The following is a 20,572-nucleotide window of genomic DNA, read 5'->3' as shown; positions in this document are numbered from 1 at the left end:
GGTTCTTTGGCTGTGGAGCCCGCACGGCTCAGCTGTGATGCTTCCCCCAGGAACATCTCTTTCTAGGGCTGCATGAATGCTGAGGATCATATGTCAGCTTGCTGAAGCTGACAGCTAAAATGAGTGTGGAGAGGACGCGGAGTACAGCGTCTTCGAATTTGACACAATTAGCTAGAGAACTGTCAGCTCACAGGGAAAGGCAGCCAGCTTGCTGAAGAGGAGACCATGCCAAATTGAGCAGACTATAGGCTATGTACTTTTTTCCTCTTCAATGCAGGTTTAACAAAGAGTGACTACTAAATCCAGACACCGTCACACACAGCATCTGTTCCCCACCCTGGCAGTCACCTTGCTAATAAGTAGGTATTAGGATTTACATTTTACAGTTGAGGAAATTTTGGCTCAGAGAAGTTAGGCTGCCTGTCACACAGCTCACGTTTCATGGTGGCCTCTTAGCCGATTCCGAGGTCTCTTCGGTCTGGGGAGACATGGTACCACTCTTGCTGCACTTCTGTAAATAATTAGGCCAAATTATAAGAGACTAGACTTACTGTGCAAACAAAATAGTCTTTGATTATCTTTGATAGAAATGGGGGTACTTATAGAAATTCTGTTTTTCAACAACAACAACAAAACTCTAGCATATTGTTGTGGGTGGGTTGTGGAACTCCAGCCAGGCTCACTGCCTCTGAGCCTTTTGACCTCTTGGTAAACTGGTTTCTGACATGTGTGCATTTTAGCAGGTAACATTTCCATTTTTTTCTCTCTCCCTCCCCCCAGCTTGGTGCCACTGAGAACTACCTGACTGCCTAGATCCTTCTTGGGATTACCTTAAAAAAAAGAGAGAGAAGGAGCGACCGAAGGAGGAGAAGCCCTGCAAAGTGCAGCTGGACACCTCCACACGCTGCACCACAAACTCTGGTGATAGTGATGCTAATGTAGACGCGTGAATCCGACACTGGAATTGCAAACTAGGACATTTGTTGGCTTGGCACTGCTATTCTCAGTCCACCATTTAAAAATGCTCTGAGCCCAACATCTAGAAATCTTCTCACTAACGACCCTCTGGACTCAAAAAATGAGGATCCAGTTTGCTTCCCCTTCATTTTCTATAGAAATGTCCCTCGTTAGGTGCCTGACTGCTGACACCATATAAAGGCTGGACTTCAGCAGGCCCCCTGCTCCCGCCTGCAGCACAGCTTCCTAAAATGAAACACAACTGTTTCACCGAGTGACTCCTTCCTGGGCCTGAGAGACTGATTCATGAAGACATGGGCAATAGACTTAGGTTTGTTCTTTCCCTCTTCTTCCATTTCGGCTTTTCTCTGCCTCTGCAGATCTCTTATTTCGCTACTTCTCATTCCAGTCTCTTTGCACAGCTGCCGACTCAACTTTTAATATATGAAACTTATGTTTCAAATGGGAAAGTGAGGGATTCAGGGTATTCCACCCCGAAATATGCCGGCCTGGCATGAGGATTATTTTGAATTGAAGGCAATTCAGAAGGAACAGACACAAGAAAAGCTCTCTGTCCTCCCCCTCTTTACCAGGAAGGACAGGACGATTCTTAATCACCAGAGACAACTCTACACTCTTAGCCCGGAGACAACACCAGAGAAACTGACACAACGCACTTTGCTAAGACCTGTGTTTTCCATTTGTTTCCCCGCTATTCTTACCTTTCCACAATTTGCCAGTCCTAGAAGCTCAGAGTAGTTCTCCTTTGTCTTGTCACTTCTCTGCGAGTTTAATGTTCTTCCGTGATGCTGTGTACGCACCCTCTGTGTACGCCTCCCTCATGCACTTGGGTGTCCTGTCCAAGTGCACGGGCACCCACCTGGAGGTTCCCTCTCCCACCACTCTCTCTTTGCTTCTGTTCCGTTGGCTGGTGAGCTGCCCTGGGCTTAGAGCAGCATACGTTTTCGTCCGTGCTCCGTTGAGTCTGACTCTGCGACCCCGTGGACTGTAGCCCACTGGGCTCCTCTGTCCATGGGATTCTCCAGGCAAGAATCCTGGAGTGGGTCGCCATTGCCTCCTCCAGAGGATCTTCCTGACCCAGGGATGGAACCCGAGTCTCCTGCAGCTCCTGCATTGCAGGTGGGTTCTTTACTGCTGAGCCATTGAGCAGTCAGTGGCCACGGTGGCCTCAATAGGGGACAGGTGTTAGGAGGGTCACACAGAGGGGACTCCAGCTGCCTCAACAAGAACAGAACAGAACAAACTGTGGCCTCTGAGTCACCCACTGGCAGCTCAAAGCCTGGCCTGCTAGAACATAAACACATAGAGAAGATGGAATGCGTTGAGCTCCTGCTGAACCTGTCTCAGTCAACAACCGGGGAACGAGGGCTTCAGGTGACCTAGGGGACAAGCTGCCAAAGCATTTAAACAACCTGATACCTCTTTTTTTTCCATATATTTGTTTATTTAAAAAAGTATAGGAAATGAACAAAATGCTGCCTAAAAAGTATCTATAACAAATAAATTATTTTGAGTTAAGCATTGCAGATCCGCACAAATCTGTCCTAACCTTCACCAAGGTTACATCGCCTAGACTTCTGCTTTTCCCCCTGGCTCTTCCTTGAGACCCCCCGCCCCCAATCTTGCAAAATGGCTGCAGCATTAAATCAGTCCTGCCTGAGCCAGGCTTTGTCAGAGGATGGGCTTGAAGGGAGACGCGGCATGGAGGGCACTCTGCTGGCACCAGCTAGGCTTCAACAAATGTGTTTGGTTTTCAGTGACCCTGAAAATATGTTACAGAAATAGGGCCTGAGCTCTAAAGGGAAGAGCCAGGGGTACATCACTGTGGCCCCTTCAAGGAGGCATGTTTCTGGAGAACTTGAGATTTACTTGAGGTCTCAGGAAGATAGTAATGTGGTCTGGAGTTTTGAGCTCTTGGTTAAAAGGAAATGGCGACGTGGGGCCCCTGCAGGCAAAGATGATGTGTGTGATGACAGCCACGCTTTGGGGGTGGAATTCAGAGTGCTGAGTGACCCTCAGAAGAGGCCAAGAGGTCGGAGAAGGCAGAGAATGGAGGAGCAGGGCCTCAGTGATGATTTTAAATAGTGATACAATTTCACAAAAGGAAAGGAGCCATAGACCTCCTCTGGTCCTTCCTGGAGGGGCTTTGCCAGCATCTCAGGCCAAGACAATGAGGGTCCCTGGGCAGAGCCAGCCTTTCAGAGTAAAAGTGTCACAGGGAGCACCAAAGGCACAATAATAATAATAATAATATAATACTCCTCTTTCTGGAAAGAATTCAAGAGACCTTGGACCTCACAGCATTTAGATGATTGCAAAACTTTTCATGGAGGCAAAGTAGCAAGGGGACAAGTCCAGACAGCACATTTTCAAGGTGAAGTCACTGAATTTGACAACCCGCATCTATTTTTTAAAGGAGGTTTTGCCACAGAAATATTGACCTTGGGACTGTGCTGACGAGCCATAACACAGTCCTTTTCCTCCTGGATGAGAGCAGGGGCCACGAAGGCAAACGCCTGCAGGAGCTGGGCTGGTAATTAGTATAAATGAAAGATGTGGGCTGGGTGTAACAAAACAACTTTCCTGAAGCACATATCAACCTCAAGACTTGTCTTTTTATGTCACTTGAGGTATGGGTCCTGAACTTTCCGTTTCATTATGAGAGAAGCAACCCTGAAGGGCACTCACCCACAGCAACAGACCCTCAGCCTCTGTGTGGGAGGCAATAGGGAGAGGTGTGAACTGCGTGCCCCCTCTAGAGAGCAGCTCTGTTTCAACTCCAGCAGGCTGTTTTTTGATGAGCATGCAAGTCCCAGCATGCCAGATCTTCCGATCCAGATTTGTTATGTAAACATTTTATCATTTCAAATGTTGGTGAGTAATTCTTTAAAAAGATGCTGCAGGCCTAACAAAACACATCTGTAGGCTGGAACATTCTGTAGTCTCTCCTGGGGTGGGTAAAGTGTGGTAGGCAGGAGAAAGGTCCATGTGCTAATCCCCGGAACCTGTGGATGTGTTACAGGGCAAAGGGGATCTTCAGTGTAATTAAAGATCCTGTGATGGGGAGATGACCCTGGGTTACCTGGGTGAGGTTCGTAAGTGAAAGGTCCTTGTCGGTAGGACAGATGCAAACTGTGGGAGAGCGTGGAGGCCAGAGGAGCCTGGTGTGCTGCAGTCCATGGGGTTACAAACAGCTGGACACCATGAGCGCCTGAACAACAGCAGTGTCACAATGCCGCAACTGGAGGCAAGGAATGTGAGAGGCCGCTATAAGCTGGAAAAGGCAAGGAGATGGATTCGCCCCTGGAGCCTCCAGAAGGAGCACAGCTCTGCTGACACGTGGATTTTAGCTCAGGGAAACCCGTTTTGCACTTCTGATCTCCAGAACCGTCAGGTAGGAAACGTGTGGTAATTTGTTGCAGTAGCCTTAGCAACTAATACGAGTGGCCACTCCCTCCTGTACCTTTCAGTGTTACCTTTCTACTGTGCACCTGTATTTACTGGTATCTTTTTGGCTGTGCTGGGTCTTTGTTGCTGGGCAGGCTTTTCTCTAGTTGCGGCCCTGGGGCTTCTCTGGTTGTTGTGGTGTGCAGTAGCTGTGTCTCGCAGGCTCTAGAGTGCTGGCTCCATAGTGGCACACGGGCTCAGCTGACCTGACGCAAGAATCTTCAGAGATCAGGGATCAAACCCGTGTCTCGTGCACTGGCAGACTCCCCACCACTGAGCCACCATGGAAATCCTCTTTCAACGTTTCTAGAGGATGAAGATACTCTCTGCATTTCTGTTTAAAATGTTAAAGCATTGCGGCAGCTGGGTGGAGCCACACACTGCAATTCCAGGACATTTCTCCTATTCCTAGATCCAAGGACAATGCGACTCAAGATGGATTTTTGCAGCGAGAGAACCACACGCAGAGCAAGACAACCAGCAAGTCTCTGCTCAAAGCAGATGTGCATCAGTGCCCTCAAACACACACACACAGTTTTCCGGCTGGAGAGACTGCAAATTATTCCCACCGCCCAGAGGACAGGCACATGTTTATCTAACGGCGGACAGAAGTCAAAACCCAGCCATCTAATCAGTGAGCGTGAGCTGCCACTATGCCAGGTGAGAAGAGCTGCATGGCATTTGACTTCTTAAATACCCGGGACCACCCAATAAATAATAATAGTTAAAAAAGCACACTGATATTTTCATCCAGGGGCTCCCCAGTGAGAGCAAGGACCCAGGGATTGACACTGTCAACCTGAAGAGGTCGAAACGCAAATGTGGGGCTTGCTGCAGCCCTGTCCTGGGTGATTCAGCCGCTTCCCTCTCATTATGGGCTGGTTACAACCCAGCCTGAGTACACAAGGACGTGCCCGGAGATGACAGCATCCAGATCACACATCATCACGATCAACGTCTCAGCGGCGGAGTGAGTCCACGTGGAAATCAGAAGTTGGTGGCATTCAGGAAAAACTTCCTTTTGTCTTTCCACACAATTCCATGTCTTCAGGATATATGGGTGGGAACCCTAAAGGGCATCTCAGTGCCCTGCTGTATGCCAAGTCTTTGGGTGGGTCCCTGTTATTCCCCGGGCTCCGTGGGCTCGTGGGCATCCAGCAGAGGAGTGTCTGTGCTCCTGTTGCTGACCTTCCCGTCTTTGGGGTGGGAGAAGGTGTACGGTTCGCTCTCAGACTCAGGAGGGGAGCCAGGGGGCGGCTCATCTGTGGCCAGCTTGACGGTCGGGGCCCTGGAGTTTGTGGGGGGTGGAGAGGGAGGGAAGTCCCCCGTGGGCCCCTGGAAGGGCCGGTAGGTGTCCACCTCTGCCTGGTGGAAGGACCCGCTGGCATCCTGCAGAAGATGCCCGTATACCATGGTGTCGTCAATGACGGCATACACGTGCGAGTCGTTGTCCTTGCGCCCTTTCTGAAACTTCTTCGGCTGCATTGGCATCTGGGTGTTGACGTTCCCATTGTAGATGCCTACGGCTGGGCCCTTGGTGATCTTCTTTTTCTTACTGAGGGAGGGAAAGAGACAGAAATCAGGAAGAATGTGACCTTAGAGGCCCATCAACTGTATGTCCCTACTGGAACATATAATGGATCCTTCAGGGTCGATTATAGCCAGGTCTCCCTGAGTCCCTCAGGTCACTTTAGCATTTGAAATGGAAACTCCTGTCCTCAGAGAATGTTTAGGAGGGACCAACTCTGTCTCCAGTTTTTAAGGTGGAAACTTAAGGAGCAGATAGTGGTGTGGAATGGGCACTGTCAACACCATCCGTGCCTCAATTTGATTACCCGCGTGGTGTCTAAAGGCGGAGGGTCTGATAATACCCTTTCCTAGCAGAAATGGGCATGCCCAGGCCAGCCTCCCACGACTTTGAATTCTTTCCTGTAGCTAACGCTTCAGCTCACTTTTGCACGTGTACAAGCTATGTCCATTTTGATTCTAAATGACAGCACACGAGACTCAGGATGGAAGCTTGTATCTTAGTTTTTAGTAGGAGCTGGGGACAGTTTGGACTCAGAAGGAGCAGAGGGAGCCAGTCCTTTCAGCAGTAACCTCCAACAGAGGAAAGAGCAACCAACAAGACAAAAGTCAGCCCAGGGTGCCCGACTTCCCCTCCCACCACCAGTGACGCTTGGTTTGTAATGTTTTTTGGTACTTGGACGTGGACGAGCATTAATACTCCCTGCCTCGAAAACAAAGCCTCGCTCTCCATCTCCACCAGTGAAAAGCAGGGTAGGCTAACTTTTGGGCCAATCAGAGATTCAAATGGAGGACATTAGCTCAATCAGCATAAGGGATCACATAATGCAGTTCCCTGGCTGGAGGTTCGATAATGATGAACCTGGACTTTTCTGAGATAAAAATAAATCCAGTACATGTAGCTTGTAGGTTCCCCAGCCAGAACAGCAGGCTGCCAGGACCCCAGCCTGAAGTCCTGTAATGATGCACCTCCCCTGTGCTCCCACAGCGCCGTTCTTGTCCCCACTATGCTCTTCTGTCCCCTGTGCATCCCCAGCACCTCATTTGGTTCCTAAGGCCCAGAAGACCCTCAGGAAATACATGCTTTAAAAAAAAAATTTTTTTTTTTACTTGGCTGTGCCAGGTCTTCGTTGCAGCACACGGAATCTTTAACTGTGGCATGTGGGATCTAGGTCCCTGATTAGGGATCGAACCCGGGGACCCTGCATTGGGAGCGTGGAGTCTTAGCTACTGGACCACCAGGGAAGTCCCAGGAAATACATGCTTAAGGAACAAGTTCAACGGCACTGTCTGCCCTTCTCCCTTACAGAACCTGTGTTTCCTCCCACCCTAACTTGGGGATGGAGGAGCCTTATGTAAATCTGCCAGCCAGTAGCCTCCCCCACAGCAAGGAGGGGGCTGGGGATTCTCAGGCCGGGACTGGGGCACTTTAGGGATGGAGGCAATTGCGGGCCCCTCCCCTCCCCACCCAATTCCCTCCTGAGCAGGAAGCTGGCTCTCAGTATTAATGACACACTTTCCCATCTAGGTTGAACATACCATGCACCCCAGACGGGAAAGTTTCCTGAGAGAAACCATACGATGATGTGTCATTAAAAGAAGTCTTTTCCCCTCATGCAAGACATGTGCAATCCCATTTCGCTGAGGAGACATCTCCCCTGGACCTGCCGGCCCGTCCTCACCAGCAGAGACATTTCTAGACAGTCTCACTGATGATCAGCAATTTCAACTGTTTGTTCATGGACCCAGTTAATTAAAAAAAAATTTTTTTTCAGTTTTTTTGCTAAGGAAAATAGACACACACCCCCACTGTCCCTGCCACCCATGGCTTTAATCAGAAATATGAGCAGAATTGATGAACTCTAGTAGCAGCGTGGACTAAGGTCAATCTCTAAAAAGGTCAACCCTGTCCTCTCATAAAAAAGAAGCTGTCATCCTGAGGGGGTGGAAGGTGAGACTTGAGTCAGTTAACTGGCTCTTCCTGTCTCTTGCCCACAGGGCTGGCTTTCTGGTACTCGTCTGGAGGCCAACAAACAAGCATAAGCAGACAGTTTGTTTAAAAAACTGGAGGAGAACAAGCTGGGCAGCGTGCATGTGTACCTCAAGGTGACGGCGGAGCAGGTTCACAGGCCTGGTCCGGCAGGGCTTACGTGAGCTTTTTCTGCCAACATCACCCCCATGAGGACCGCAGTCTAATGAGCAGACAGTAAATGATTCACAGGGAGCTAGTGCTGAGGCAGCTGCCTAAAAACTGCAGGCTAAAATGTCACATGTGTGTTTTCTTTTTCTTTCCTGCTAGGTAGGGGATTTCTGCACCAACCCCAACCCCCAAGCATAATTCACATCTGGCACTATCGTTTATTTTCCCTTTTTTTTTTTTTTTTGGCCATGACAGACAGCTTGTGGTATCTTAGTTCCCTGACCGGGGATCAAACCTGTGCCTGAGGTAGTGAAAGCTCGGAATCCTAACTGTTCGACTTCCAGGGAATTCCCCCCCGGCAATAGTATTTAAGATTGATCTTTGGGGGGGACAATCGAAAGCAAGGGGAAAAAGTCAGTAATTAATGACAGCTCTGGGTTGTGTGATATAAGGAGGTGTCAGCTCAGGAGAAGAGTTTGAGAAATTCCACCTACTTCTTTTTCACGAAGCATATGATGAATCCGAGGGCAAACAGCAGTAAGGCGCCACCTCCTACCACTGCAAGGACGATGACAGTCAGGTCTGTGAGCAGAGACACAAGGGAGAGAGATGAGGAGACATGTGGGGTTAGTTTAGCCTGGTGACGAACTTCAGTAGACAGTCTTCAAAGATGGCCGCCATCCATTCCTTCCCTCCCCATAGGCCTATGCCGCTCCTCTCACATTCAGGGAAATCTGCTTCCTTTCCTCTTGAATATGAGCTGAGCTGGTGTGCGCCTAACCTTTTAGAAATGTGGAAGCGTCTTCTGTTTCCTGAGGAAAATCCAGCTACCGTGTAAGAAGTCTGACTATGCTGAGACCACCATGCTGTGAGGAAGCTCAAGCAGCCATGTTGAGACTCCAGGAGGGAAAAAAAAAAACCCCACAGGTCCCACCTCAGCCTTGAAAGTGAACAAAGGTGAACCATCCCAGCCCACTCCCCGCAGCTGTTCAGGGCATCTGCCGGAGGCTCCCAATATCTTAGAACAGAGATGAGCCACCTGCTGTACCCTGTCTGAATTCCTGACCCATGCCTGCATACTGAGTCGCTTCAGTCATGTCTGACTCTTTGCGATCTTAGGGACTGTAGCCCGTCAGGCTCCTCTGTCCGTGGGATTTCCCAAGCAAGAGTACTGGAGTGGGCTGCTATGCCCTCCTCTGGGGTGTCTTCCAGACCCGTGATGGAACCCGTGTCTCATACTTCTCCTGCCCTGGAAGATGGATTCTTTACCAGTAGTGCCACCTGGGAGGTCCTCCTGACCCCTGGAGTGTGGGCGTAAAAAAAAGGTGACCATCTAAGCCGTTAAATCCTGGGGTAGTTTTATGCAGTGAGTTGGGGGACCTACCAGATCTACTCCAAAGGCTACTCCTGGCCTATCCCAGCTGTGCTCCCCCAATCCTCTGCCCGAGTTGGAGGAGAGAAGAGTGTAGAAGAAAGCAGGGAGTCAAAAGTCAGAGGAGGAGTGAGGAGAGGGTTGTCTCATGTGTGCTGTCCTCCTACAGTTGTACAAAGGAGAAAGAAAAGAAGGCAGAGAGAGAGCCCCGCACCAAACTGGGATTTAGACTTTCTGGCTTGCTCAACAAGAAAACAAGAGGTGAGACTGAGAGAGAAACAGGGCTAGAAATAAATGACAGAAAATGAATGGAAGAGAAGGAAAAAACCCAGGAGCTAATCTGAGAATGTGGGCGAGCTTTTCACACGTGGTTTCCGGTCCCTGTCGATTCTCCTGCTGCTGACCACCTGTGTGGCCTGGGTGGTCACAATCTATCCACCAGGGAGGATACACAATCTATCTGACCATCAAAAAAGAGAAGGGGTCAGGGAACAAATCTCCATGGTTCCAACACTCTGGGATGCTCTGTGACTATTTTGGAATAAAGTGCAAACATGGCCCCAGCACAGATTACCTCAAACCCTCCAGTGGATGCTGCCACTCTGGGCATAAGAGCAAAATCCTCATCGTGGCTCTGTGGCTCACGACCAAGGGCCTTCAAGGATTCTGATGTTTCACTGGACTAAATAAAAAGTGTCATGCATCTGTGTCCCACTTTTCAGGTTCTCACATTTGAGTCACCAACTCTGAAAGCCCAGTGAAAATTTTACAGGGTAGTTACAGTCATCTGTTCTCTACAGAAGGAAGATGAGGAAGCTCAGAGGGCAAAAGAGACTTTCTCTATGTCAGAAAGAGATCAGTAGTAGATTGACTACAAAAAATGCCCTAATTCTCCCCTCTGCCCGAACCATGTCCTTTAGGTGTGATTCTGCAGCTCCTCCCACCAAAAGGTGGAGCCTACCTGTCCTCCCCTTGAATCTGGGTTGACCAAACCAATGCTGTCACAGGGATTGGGTATGAGTTTCTAATCTGAAGCATCAGGCGACCTAGCATGCCTCCCCCAGCCTCTCCTGCATCTCTCTGGCTTTGCCATGAGAGGGGCCCAGGTTGGAGGGTAAGAATCCACATGGAGGAGAGCCAAGGAATCCCAGTTGTCTCTGCTGATCTTGTCTGGGCCCCAGAATGTGAGCATGTTTGGTCAAGACTGACAAAGTTCTCTAGCCCACCTGCAGCTGCCCACAGGGGCTTGAGTGAATGAATCTGATAAGCCCAGTTCAGACCAGAAATGCCCAGCCAACATGTGACCGATTACAAACAGCTGTTTTTAAACCACTGCATTCTGGAGTGGTTTGTTACTCAGAGTTACTGATTCAATAGTTAACTGATACATGGACAGCCAGGGCTCAAATCCATGCTTTCTGACTTGCCTTCCAGGCTTGCTCCCAACTCTTGAGCCACCAATTTCATGTTCATCACTACCCCTAAAAGACCTTACCCGTGGTCCTTGGGGTAAGCGAGACCCAGAAAAGCAGGTCTAGCTGCTTCCCGCTCATGGGGCTGCAGTTGGAGATATTGACCCAGAAGCTGTGATAGCGGAAGCTTGGCTTGGGCAGCACCTCCTCCTCCAGGCTGAAGATCTCCTCGGCGTGGGCCCGCTGCTCTTGGATGATCATGAATGCACGCCCAGTTTGGCAGACCACACCTGTTCGCTCTTTGAGGAAGGTCAGGCAAGCCACCTGGTTGCGGGGCACGCTGATGTTCCAAGACACCGAGGTGAGGGACGGCAGGCCCCGGTCCCAGTTAGGGGTCCGCAGGTAGATCTTGTTTTTCGTGTCTGGGGTCACTGTGAAGACACTTTCTTCTGCAGGAAAGGGAAGAGAATCCACTCAGAGGTTGTTTCACTCAATCACGATGGAGAGAACACAGGACTTCCTTGGTGCTACAGTGGATAAGAATCTGCCTGCCAAAGCAAGGGACACGGGTTCTATTCCTAGTCCGGGAAGATTCCACATGACTCAGAGCAACTAAGCTCCACGCTACTGAACCCATGTGCTGCAACTACTGAAGCCCGAGCCTCCATAGCCTGTGCTCCGCAACAAGAGAAGCCACCACAATGAGAAGCCCGAGCACCCCAACAGAGAGTAGCCCCTGCACACCACAACTAGAGGAAGCCCGCAGGCAGCAACGAAGACCCAGTGCAACCAAAAATAAATAAAATAAATCATTTTTAAAGAAGATGGAGAGAACAGGAAGGTGGAGGAGTCCAGACCACAGAGCATCCCGCCATGACAGAGAAGCTCTGGATCAGTACTGGCCAGGAGAGTGGTCACAGCCACAGGTGTCTGTTGCAAGACTTGGAAAGTACTTGGTGTGACTGAGGAACTGAGTTTTTAACTTCATTTACTATTAATTTAAATTTAAACTGCCACCTGTGGTCTGTGGCTACCATATTGGTCAGCAAAAGAATAGTCTTCAAGTAGGTTCTCAGGCCTTTGGAGAAAACCAACCAAACATAAAACAGGCCAGTTTGCCAAACTGGTGGTTATCTCAGGTTCTTTTCAGAAATGCCCTCAGGACTTCCCTGGTGGTCAAGTGGTTAAGAATCACCTTCTAATGCAAGGGACGAAGGTTTGATTCCTGCTTGGGGAACTAAAATCCCACATGCCACATGGTATGGCCAGAAAAGTTAAAAATAGAAAGAAAGAAATATGCCCTCAATGGAGTTAACATTCATCTCATGCTCTGCACCATGGTGGGACTGGTATATACTGATTTATATTTTGGAGATTTAGAAAACTTCAGGTTCTGGGAGGAATTCTAGAATGGCAAAGCTGAAAGGGTCTCTAATCCACTCCTTACCTTCGGGTAAGATAAAACCCCAACCCTCCACACTGAGGGTGGTGTGTCTTATTTTCAAAGACTCCCCAGAAGGAGTTTCTCTGGTAACCTAGATACCAGACAGCCTGGACTGACCTTAATCTCACCGGCCAAAGATTCATCTCCCTCCCACTCATGGCTCTGAGAACAAAACTATGGAGTAAACCCTGAATTAAACTCTCGGTCAATTTAAAAATGAACTGAAAACTTTGTAACAGTGACTGTGAATTTCAAAATCAGCCATATACACTGATGAACATAGATGCAAAAATCCTCAACAAAATTCTAGCAATCAGAATCCAACAACACATTAAAACAATCATACACCATGACCAAGTGGGCTTTATCCCAGGGATGCAAGGCTCCTTCAATGTCCACAAATCAATCAATGTAATTCACTACATTAACAAATTGAAAAGTAGAAGCCATATGATTATCTCAATAGATCAGAGAAAGCCTTTGACAAAATTCAACATCCATTTACGATAAAAACTCTCCAGAAAGCAGGAATAGAAGGAACATACCTCAACGTAATAAGAGCTATTTATGACAAACCCACAGCAAACATTATCCTCAATGATGAAACATTGAAAGCATTACCCCTAAAGTCAGGAACAAGACAAGGGTGCCCACTTTCACTGCCACTATTCAACATAGTTCTGGAAGTTTTGGCCACAGCAATCAGAGCAGAAAAAGAAATAAAAGGAATCCAAACTGGAAAAGAAGAAGTAAAACCCTCACTGTTTGGAGATGACATGATCCTCTACATAGAAAACCCTAAAGACTCCACCAGAAAATAACTAGAGCTAATCAATGAATATAGTAAAGTTGCAGGATATAAAGTTAACACACAGAAATCCTTTGCATTCCTATACACTAATAATGAGAAAGTAGAAAAGAAATTAAGGAAACAATTCCATTCACCATTGCAATGAAAAGAATAAAATTCTTAGGAATATATCTACCTAAAGAAACTAAAAACCTATATATAGAAAACTATAAAACACTGATGAAAGAAATCAAAGAGGACACTAATAGATGGAGAAATATACCATGTTCATGGATCGGAAGAATCAATATAGTGAAAATGAGTATACTACCCAAGCAATTTACAGATTCAGTGCAATCCCTGTCAAGCTACCAGCGGTATTTTTCACAGAGCTAGAACAAATAATTTCACCATTTGTATGGAAATACAAAAAACCTCAAATAGCCAAAGCAATCTTGAGGAAGAAGAATGGAACCTGCAGGAATCAACCTGCCTGACTTCAAGTTCTACTACAAAGCCACAGTCATCAAGACAGTATGGTACTGGCACAAAGACAGAAATATAGATCAATGGAACAAAATAGAAAGCCCAGAGATAAATCCAAACACCTATGGACACCTTATCTTCGACAAAGGAGGCAAGAATATACAATGGAGTAAAGACAATCTCTTTAACAAGTGGTGCTGGGAAAACTGGTCAACCACTTGTAAAAGAATGAAACTAGATCACTTTCTAACACCCCACACAAAAATAAACTCAAAATGGATGAAAGATCTAAACGTAAGACCAGAAACTATAAAACTCCTAGAGGAGAACATAGGCAAAGCACTCTCCGACATAAATCACAGCAGGATCCTCTATGATCCACCTCCCTGAATACTGGAAATAAAAGCAAAAATAAACAATGGGATCTAATTAAAATTAGAAGCTTCTGCACAACAAAGGAAACTATAAGCAAGGTGAAAAGCCTTGAATGGGAGAAAATAATAGCAAATGAAGCAACTGACAAACAACTAATCTCAAAAATATACAAGCAACTTATGCAGCTCAATTCCAGAAAAATAAATGACCCAATCAAAAAATGGGCCAAAGAACTAAATAGACATTTCTCCAAAGAAGACATACCGATGGCTAACACAGGAAAAGATGCTCAACATCACTCATTATCAGAGAAATGCAAATCAAGACCACAATGAGGTACCATTTCACGCCAGTCAGAATGGCTACAATCAAAAAGTCTATAAGCAATAAATGCTGGAGAGGGTGTGGAGAAAAGGGAACCCTCTTACACTGTTGGTGGGAATGCAAACTAGTACAGCCACTATGGAGAACAGTGTGGCGATTCCTTCAAAAACTGGAAATAGAACTTCCATACGACCCAGCAATCCCACTGCTAGGCATACACACCGAGGAAACCAGAATTGAAAGAGACATGTGTACCCCAATGTTCATCACACCACTGTTTATAATAGCCAGGACATGGAAGCAACCTAGATGTCCATCAGCAGACGAATGGATAAGAAAGCTGTGGTACATATACACTATGGAGTATTACTCAGCCATTAAAAAGAATACATTTGAATCAGTTCTAATGAGGTGGATGAAAATGGAGCCGATTATACAGAGTAAAGTAAGCCAGAAAGAAAAACACCAGTACAGTATACTAACACATATATATGGAATTTAGAAAGATGGTAATGATAACCCTGTAGGCGAGACAGCAAAAGAGACCCAGATGTATAGAACAGTCTTTTGGATTCTGTGGGAGAGGGCGAGGGTGGGATGATTTGGGAGAATGGCACTGAAACATGTATACTATCATGTAAGAAACAAATCACCAGTCTAGGTTCGTTATAGGATACAGCATGCTTGGGGCTGGTGCACTGGGATGACCCAGAGAGATGATATGGGGAGGGTGGTGGGAGGGGGATTCAGGATTGGGAACTCATGTACACCTGTGGCGGATTCACGTCAATGTATGGCAAAACCAATACAGTGTTGTAAAGTAAAAAACATAAAGAGCAAAAAAAACCCCCAACAAAATCAGCCATATAGAGTTCATCCATTGTGACTGATTTAAACCTCATTTACTGCCTGAGAAGATTATGCACTGGCCTCCCAGGAGGGCTCTGCTCCCCCATGCAAGAGCTCCAAAGATTCATCTCTCTCCCCATTTTCCTTCCTGTGTCCTCTGAACCACATTCTGAATTGTCAAAGCAGAATCATAAGCATGTCTGCATAAGGATTTTTATGTTACCACCTCAAGAATCCAGGACTTAAGACTATAGTTAGTTCTCATTTATGCCCTGCCTGCTTCCAAAAAAGGCTCGAGAGCTGATTTTTTGTTCTGCTGCCTACCAACCATCACCTCTGATTGTCAGAGAGCGATGTCAGAGACTTATTTCTAACTCCTGGAATTGTCTACACTAATGGTAAAATCAGGATTAGGATTCCTCATCTTGCGAGAGGAATAGCCCACTCAGGTACCCCTTTCTCTTCTAATCGGCAATTAAGTTGATCACAAAAGCAAAATGAATTCTCCAACGAGAAAGGCTAAGGGAGCATGGAGATGGGGAGAGAGTGAAAGACACCCTTACCTTTGAAGTGGGGGATAAAGGACACAGTCAGGTCCTGCTTAGCGCTCTCTTGTTGGAAGTTGGGGGCAAAGGTGCGGAGGGTCACCGAGATGTTCTCCTTCACCTGGATCTGCTCGATGGACCCTCCAGAGCAGAAGGAGCCGAAGTAAAGGTTCTGGCCCGGCACGGCGCTGGCCACCAGGTAGCTGAAGCTGGTGTTGCAGACTCTCTCGTGCGTGTGCTGCTGCAGCTTCTGGGCTGGCACCAGCGCCAGGCTGAGCCTGTCCTTGGGCACCAGCAGCTTCCAGGTGAAGTCGTGCAGCTGCACGGGCAGCTGGAAGATGAACTGTGGCAGCTGGAGCGAGTAGCGCATCCTGTGGCAGTACCGGGGGTCCAAGCAGCCTGTGAAAGAGGGGCGGGTGGTACTCGGCTGGGAGGAGGCCGGAAACGCATAGTGGTACCTGGCTGGGAGGAGACTGGATGTGCACAGTGGTACCCAGCTGGGAGAAAACCGGAAGCGCATCCTCTCCAGCTCTCAAGTTAGCCCGAGGCTTTCTCGCTATTCCCTTTGGTCTCTTCCTTCATTCCTTCCTCCCTGGTGCTCCTTTCCTAGCTCACCTCCTGCTCTCGCTTTCTTACTCTCCACTAAACTGGCAGACCACCTTCTGGGAAGGAGTCAGAGTTGAAAACTTCTCTTCTTGTTTGCTGCCAGTTCTCACCTCTAAGACAACCTATATCTTAGATGCCAAGTGCCACATGGGCCAAGAGTGGATTTTTTTCCAGCACGCAGCCCTACTGCCTAGTGTCTCTGTCTGTGGGGAAGCACTTCTGCTTAGTGATTAGAGCAGGGAGTGGAGCTGGGGAGATCTCAGCTGGCATATCAGCTCTGCTGCTTCCTATCAGGGTGGCCTGGGCTAGCTGCTTTGCCTCTCCTGGACCCAGCTAATGCCTCAGTGGAGACCCTAAGAGCATCCATGTGAGAGATGATGGTTGCCCAGGAGGGAGGTGCCTCTTGGTTTTGCTGCTCTCCACTGACGGAACATTTCTTACATGACGAGCACATGTCTGGCATGGCTAGTTAACTAAAGGGGTTAAAAAGAATGGAAGAAGCCAAAGTTTTTGACCTCAAGACTTGCTCTTATGCAAGAGGAGAAAAGCAGGCAGTGAGAGTGGACGCAGGGGCCGTGCAGATGGGGGAGGTTAAGGAAGGCTACAAGGACTTCAAAAGAGGGAGACTGGAGGCTGGGCAGAGGAGACGTGAGCATGGACATGGGGGACGCTACCCGCTTCTGAAGGAAGCATGTCCCCACTGAGGCTGCTGGTCCTGAAAGGAGGTGTGTCTCTACCTCACTCTGTGCTTCCTGGTTGCCCTTGCTCACCCTGCCCTACTGGTGATCAGATTATTTACAATCCACCCCGTGGACCCCACTGAGACAGGGCAGGATCGTACTTATGGTTTTCTCAGCGTTGATCCACAGGCGTGTGAGATCATCACAGAGGAAGGAGATACTGTGTTTGGAGCCAGCTGTCAGGGTGAGGTTGGTGCTGCAGGTCCGAGAGTTCAGGCACACGAAGCAGCCGGGGACAAACTCGCGTTTCAGTTTGCTGAGCCGTGGCTCGATGGACAGCGACATGGTTCGCTCCTTACTCAAGTCAACCACGTAGGTTTTATCTGGAACCACAAGTACAAAACAGGCGTGAAGAATGGTCAGGACCAACCTCGTGTGAAGGCAAAAATGAGCAAAGAACCTCTCATGGCTGGGGAATGCTGGGAAGTTTGTTTATTAGTAAGAGAACATTATGATAGCTTGAAACAAAATTTTAAAAGAAAATGAGCAGACTGCATTTCTACCCTCTCATGGAAGTACTTCATTTCTTCAAATTCATTTTAGTCCTTGTTCATCCACAGGCATATTATAGTGTATATAAAATTGTATACTCAGCTTTTACTTTATTATTTTATACAGATATATCTACTTTACTATACAGTTTTCATACTCACTAATCTTTTAAAATATTCATTAAATCTTAGTCAACCAAGTGAGATGTAGCATCACCTATTTAAATATTCTTCTACTATGAACAGTAATTAACAACCGTCGGTATTAGTGCAGGGAGAGAGGATTCATAGAAGGATAGAATCACAGATATAACTTAGTCTCTAATATACGCTACATTTCAAATAAGCGACAAAAAGATGAACTATTTCATAGGCTGGGCCAAGAGAATGGTGTCTCCCAGGAGTAAAAGAGTAACGTTACACTGGTGCCTCAGAGCAGTCACCAAAATAAAAACAAAGAGATTATCTTTTTAAATGTAGAATAAACACAAATTATAAAAGCAAAAAAAAAGATTAAAATGTCTATCTGGTTTAGGTACCATAAATAATGCTTGAAGGACAAAGCACACACTGGGAGAAAATATTTGTAACAGAATGACTGAGGAGTTCACAGTACAGGAAATAAAAATGTCCAAACATCTAAAATGTGAAGGGTTCTTAGCATCACTTGTAATCCTTCTTGTAATAAGAGAAAAGCAAATTAAAATCAAATATAGTGGGACTTCCCTGGTGGTCCAGTGGTTAAGACTCCAGGCTCCTAATGCAGGGGGCCCGGGTTCAATCCCTGGTCAGGCAACTAAATTCCACACGCTGTAACTAAGGATTCTGCACGTGTCAGCAAAGATCCCACATACCGCAGCTAAGACCATGTGGCGCAGCCAAAAAAAAAGTATAGTATAAAAATAAAAACTCTTCACCCCTATAAATCTAGCCATGGGGATATATGCCCACATTTGTACACCAGTGATAGTTAGTGGAATAATACTGGAATAGCTAAACAGACCATGAAACGCATGAATGGAATATTACACAGCAGTTAAAAAGATGTAGTATGAGGCAAAATAGCAAGTTGTAGAACCATATTTAGACTGTGACATTATTTGATTGTAAAATCTCTATGTAAAATGAAATAGCTGTTTCTACATGTACATACTTACATACATTTGCATTTAATATTTAAATGAAGAGAAAAACATTTGGCGAGAAATATAACAAACTCATAATTGTGTTTATGGGCCTCCCTGATGACTCAGATGGTAAAGAATCTGCCTGCAATGCAGGAGACCTGGGTCCCATCCCTGGGCTCGGAAGATCCCCTGGAGGAGGACATGGCAACCCATGCCAGTATTGTTGCCTGGAGAATCCCACGGACAGAGGAGCCTGGCGGGCTACACTCCATGGGGTCACAAAGCGTTGGACACGACTGAGCAACTAAGCACACACATAATTGCAGTTACCCTGAGAGGGGGGCCTGGAAGTAGGGACAATACAGATTGTCAAGGAGATTTTAGCTTTGTCTGTGATGTTTGAATTTTTAGAGCAGGAGTTACGCAACAAAAAATAAAAACAAAGCCAACATTTAGTTAAGGGCGCCAGGTGGCTTCTGGTGGTTATGAAAGCTGAAAAAGAAGCAGTGTAACTGCTTCCGCAACCAGTGTTTACCCAGATGGGTCACTGGAAGCATGTGATATACAATGCTGGAAACTCACGTCCCTTTACCTTATTTGAATCATGATAACTTGGAAACCCACAGGACTTGAAGATACACTTAGTCTGTTGGTATTTTCAGAGTAAGTAAATGTATCTTCCAGAAGGTAGAAAATGTTAGTTGCTCAGTCGTGTCCAGCTCTTTGTGACCCCGTGGACTGTAGCCTGCCAGGCTCCCCTGTCCTTCACTATGTCCCAGAGTTTGTTCAAATTCATGTCTGTTGAGTTGGTGCTTGGTGGAGATTAATTGTGAATCAAGCTCTCCGATAATCTCAGACATGGTTAAGCTGCAGGTTTTGGGCAATGTAGGCTATCTGTGCTCACACATCTGGTCACAGCTGGCTAGATCAGTCATTCCTCGAGTCCGGGGCAGCTTGTACATTACTGTCTTAAGACACAGGATGCTTGTGGTCAAGCCGTGGAAAGATAATCTCTGCAGGAGCTGTCTGGGTCTAGTGTGAGCCTAGTTGATATTTTCAGCAAAGTACAGAGGTTGAGAAAAGGGCTTTGGGGGGCAGTCAGGCTCAGTGGAGTACCTTTCTGCTGCCCACATTCATTAAGTTGGGGTTTATTTTGGCAGTCTGAGCCGACTGTAGTTGGGTCCTACTGGATGGATGGGTGATAAGGGTCTGGGTGCCTCTGACAGCTGCCTCTTCTGCCCTTGCCGAGGCTCTGCCTTTGCAAGGTGGCTGTGACAGCCGCCCCGTGTGGCCTGAGAAGGTCTCCCAGCTCTGCCCCTGCTCTGGCTCTACTTCTCTCGCCCGTGTCTAACTTCCCTGCAGCCGCGCTCTTGGTGCCGCCACTGTATGCCACCCTTGCCCCTTCTGAGGCGCGGTGCCTTTGGAGCATGCATCTGGGTCTTGAACCACTTTGGATAAAAAGGGGCCTCCTGAGAGTTGTGAAACAGGGTTTATGGAGGGCCTGGAATGTGCTGGCTATTGCTGAGAGTGGGAAGATGGAGGAATAAGACAAGATGCCTGATGGGGTCTTTAGCAGGACCCAGACATGGACAGATGGATGATTAGATGGATGATCAGGACATGGTTTGTGATGAGTGCAAACCATTTTAATGGGGGCTCCTGGTGTAGTGGTCTGGGCATTTGCTTCCTTCTGCTGGGACAAAGCAAAGTCAAGGCTCTTGAAGTCCCCCTCACCCACAACCTCTAGCTCTTTTCTCATCCCCCAAATTAAGAAAGAGCAGAGGGACTTCCCTAGCGGTCTGATGGTTAAGACCCGCTGCTTTCAATGCAGAGGGTGTAGGTTCAAGCCCTGGTCAGGAAATTAAGATCCCACATGCCACCAGGCGCAGCCAAAACAAGTAAATTAAAAAAAAGCAAAG

At 47.3% G+C, this 20,572-nt stretch overlaps 1 protein-coding gene across 2 annotated transcripts in view; it reads right to left on the bottom strand.

Moving 5' to 3' along the window:
- Window positions 1-2,400: 2,400 nt before the first annotated feature.
- The window catches only part of CDCP1 (CUB domain containing protein 1), a 61,734-nt gene continuing 43,562 nt past the window's right edge, over window positions 2,401-20,572 (bottom strand). For both annotated transcript variants that reach the window (XM_027957743.3, XM_042236386.2), the window contains 5 exons: window positions 17,137-17,358; window positions 15,708-16,088; window positions 10,960-11,325; window positions 8,587-8,674; window positions 2,401-5,980 (listed from right to left, as the gene is read on the bottom strand). In XM_027957743.3, coding sequence (XP_027813544.1) covers window positions 5,548-5,980; window positions 8,587-8,674; window positions 10,960-11,325; window positions 15,708-16,088; window positions 17,137-17,358 — 1,490 coding nt within the window. In that variant the 3' untranslated portion in view covers window positions 2,401-5,547. The remainder of the gene's footprint in view (window positions 5,981-8,586; window positions 8,675-10,959; window positions 11,326-15,707; window positions 16,089-17,136; window positions 17,359-20,572) is intronic.

Source organism: Ovis aries, chromosome 19 (assembly GCF_016772045.2).
Source record: "Ovis aries strain OAR_USU_Benz2616 breed Rambouillet chromosome 19, ARS-UI_Ramb_v3.0, whole genome shotgun sequence".
In the NCBI taxonomy this organism is placed as follows: Eukaryota; Metazoa; Chordata; class Mammalia; order Artiodactyla; family Bovidae; genus Ovis; species Ovis aries.
This window is presented reverse-complemented; position numbering and strand designations above follow the sequence as displayed.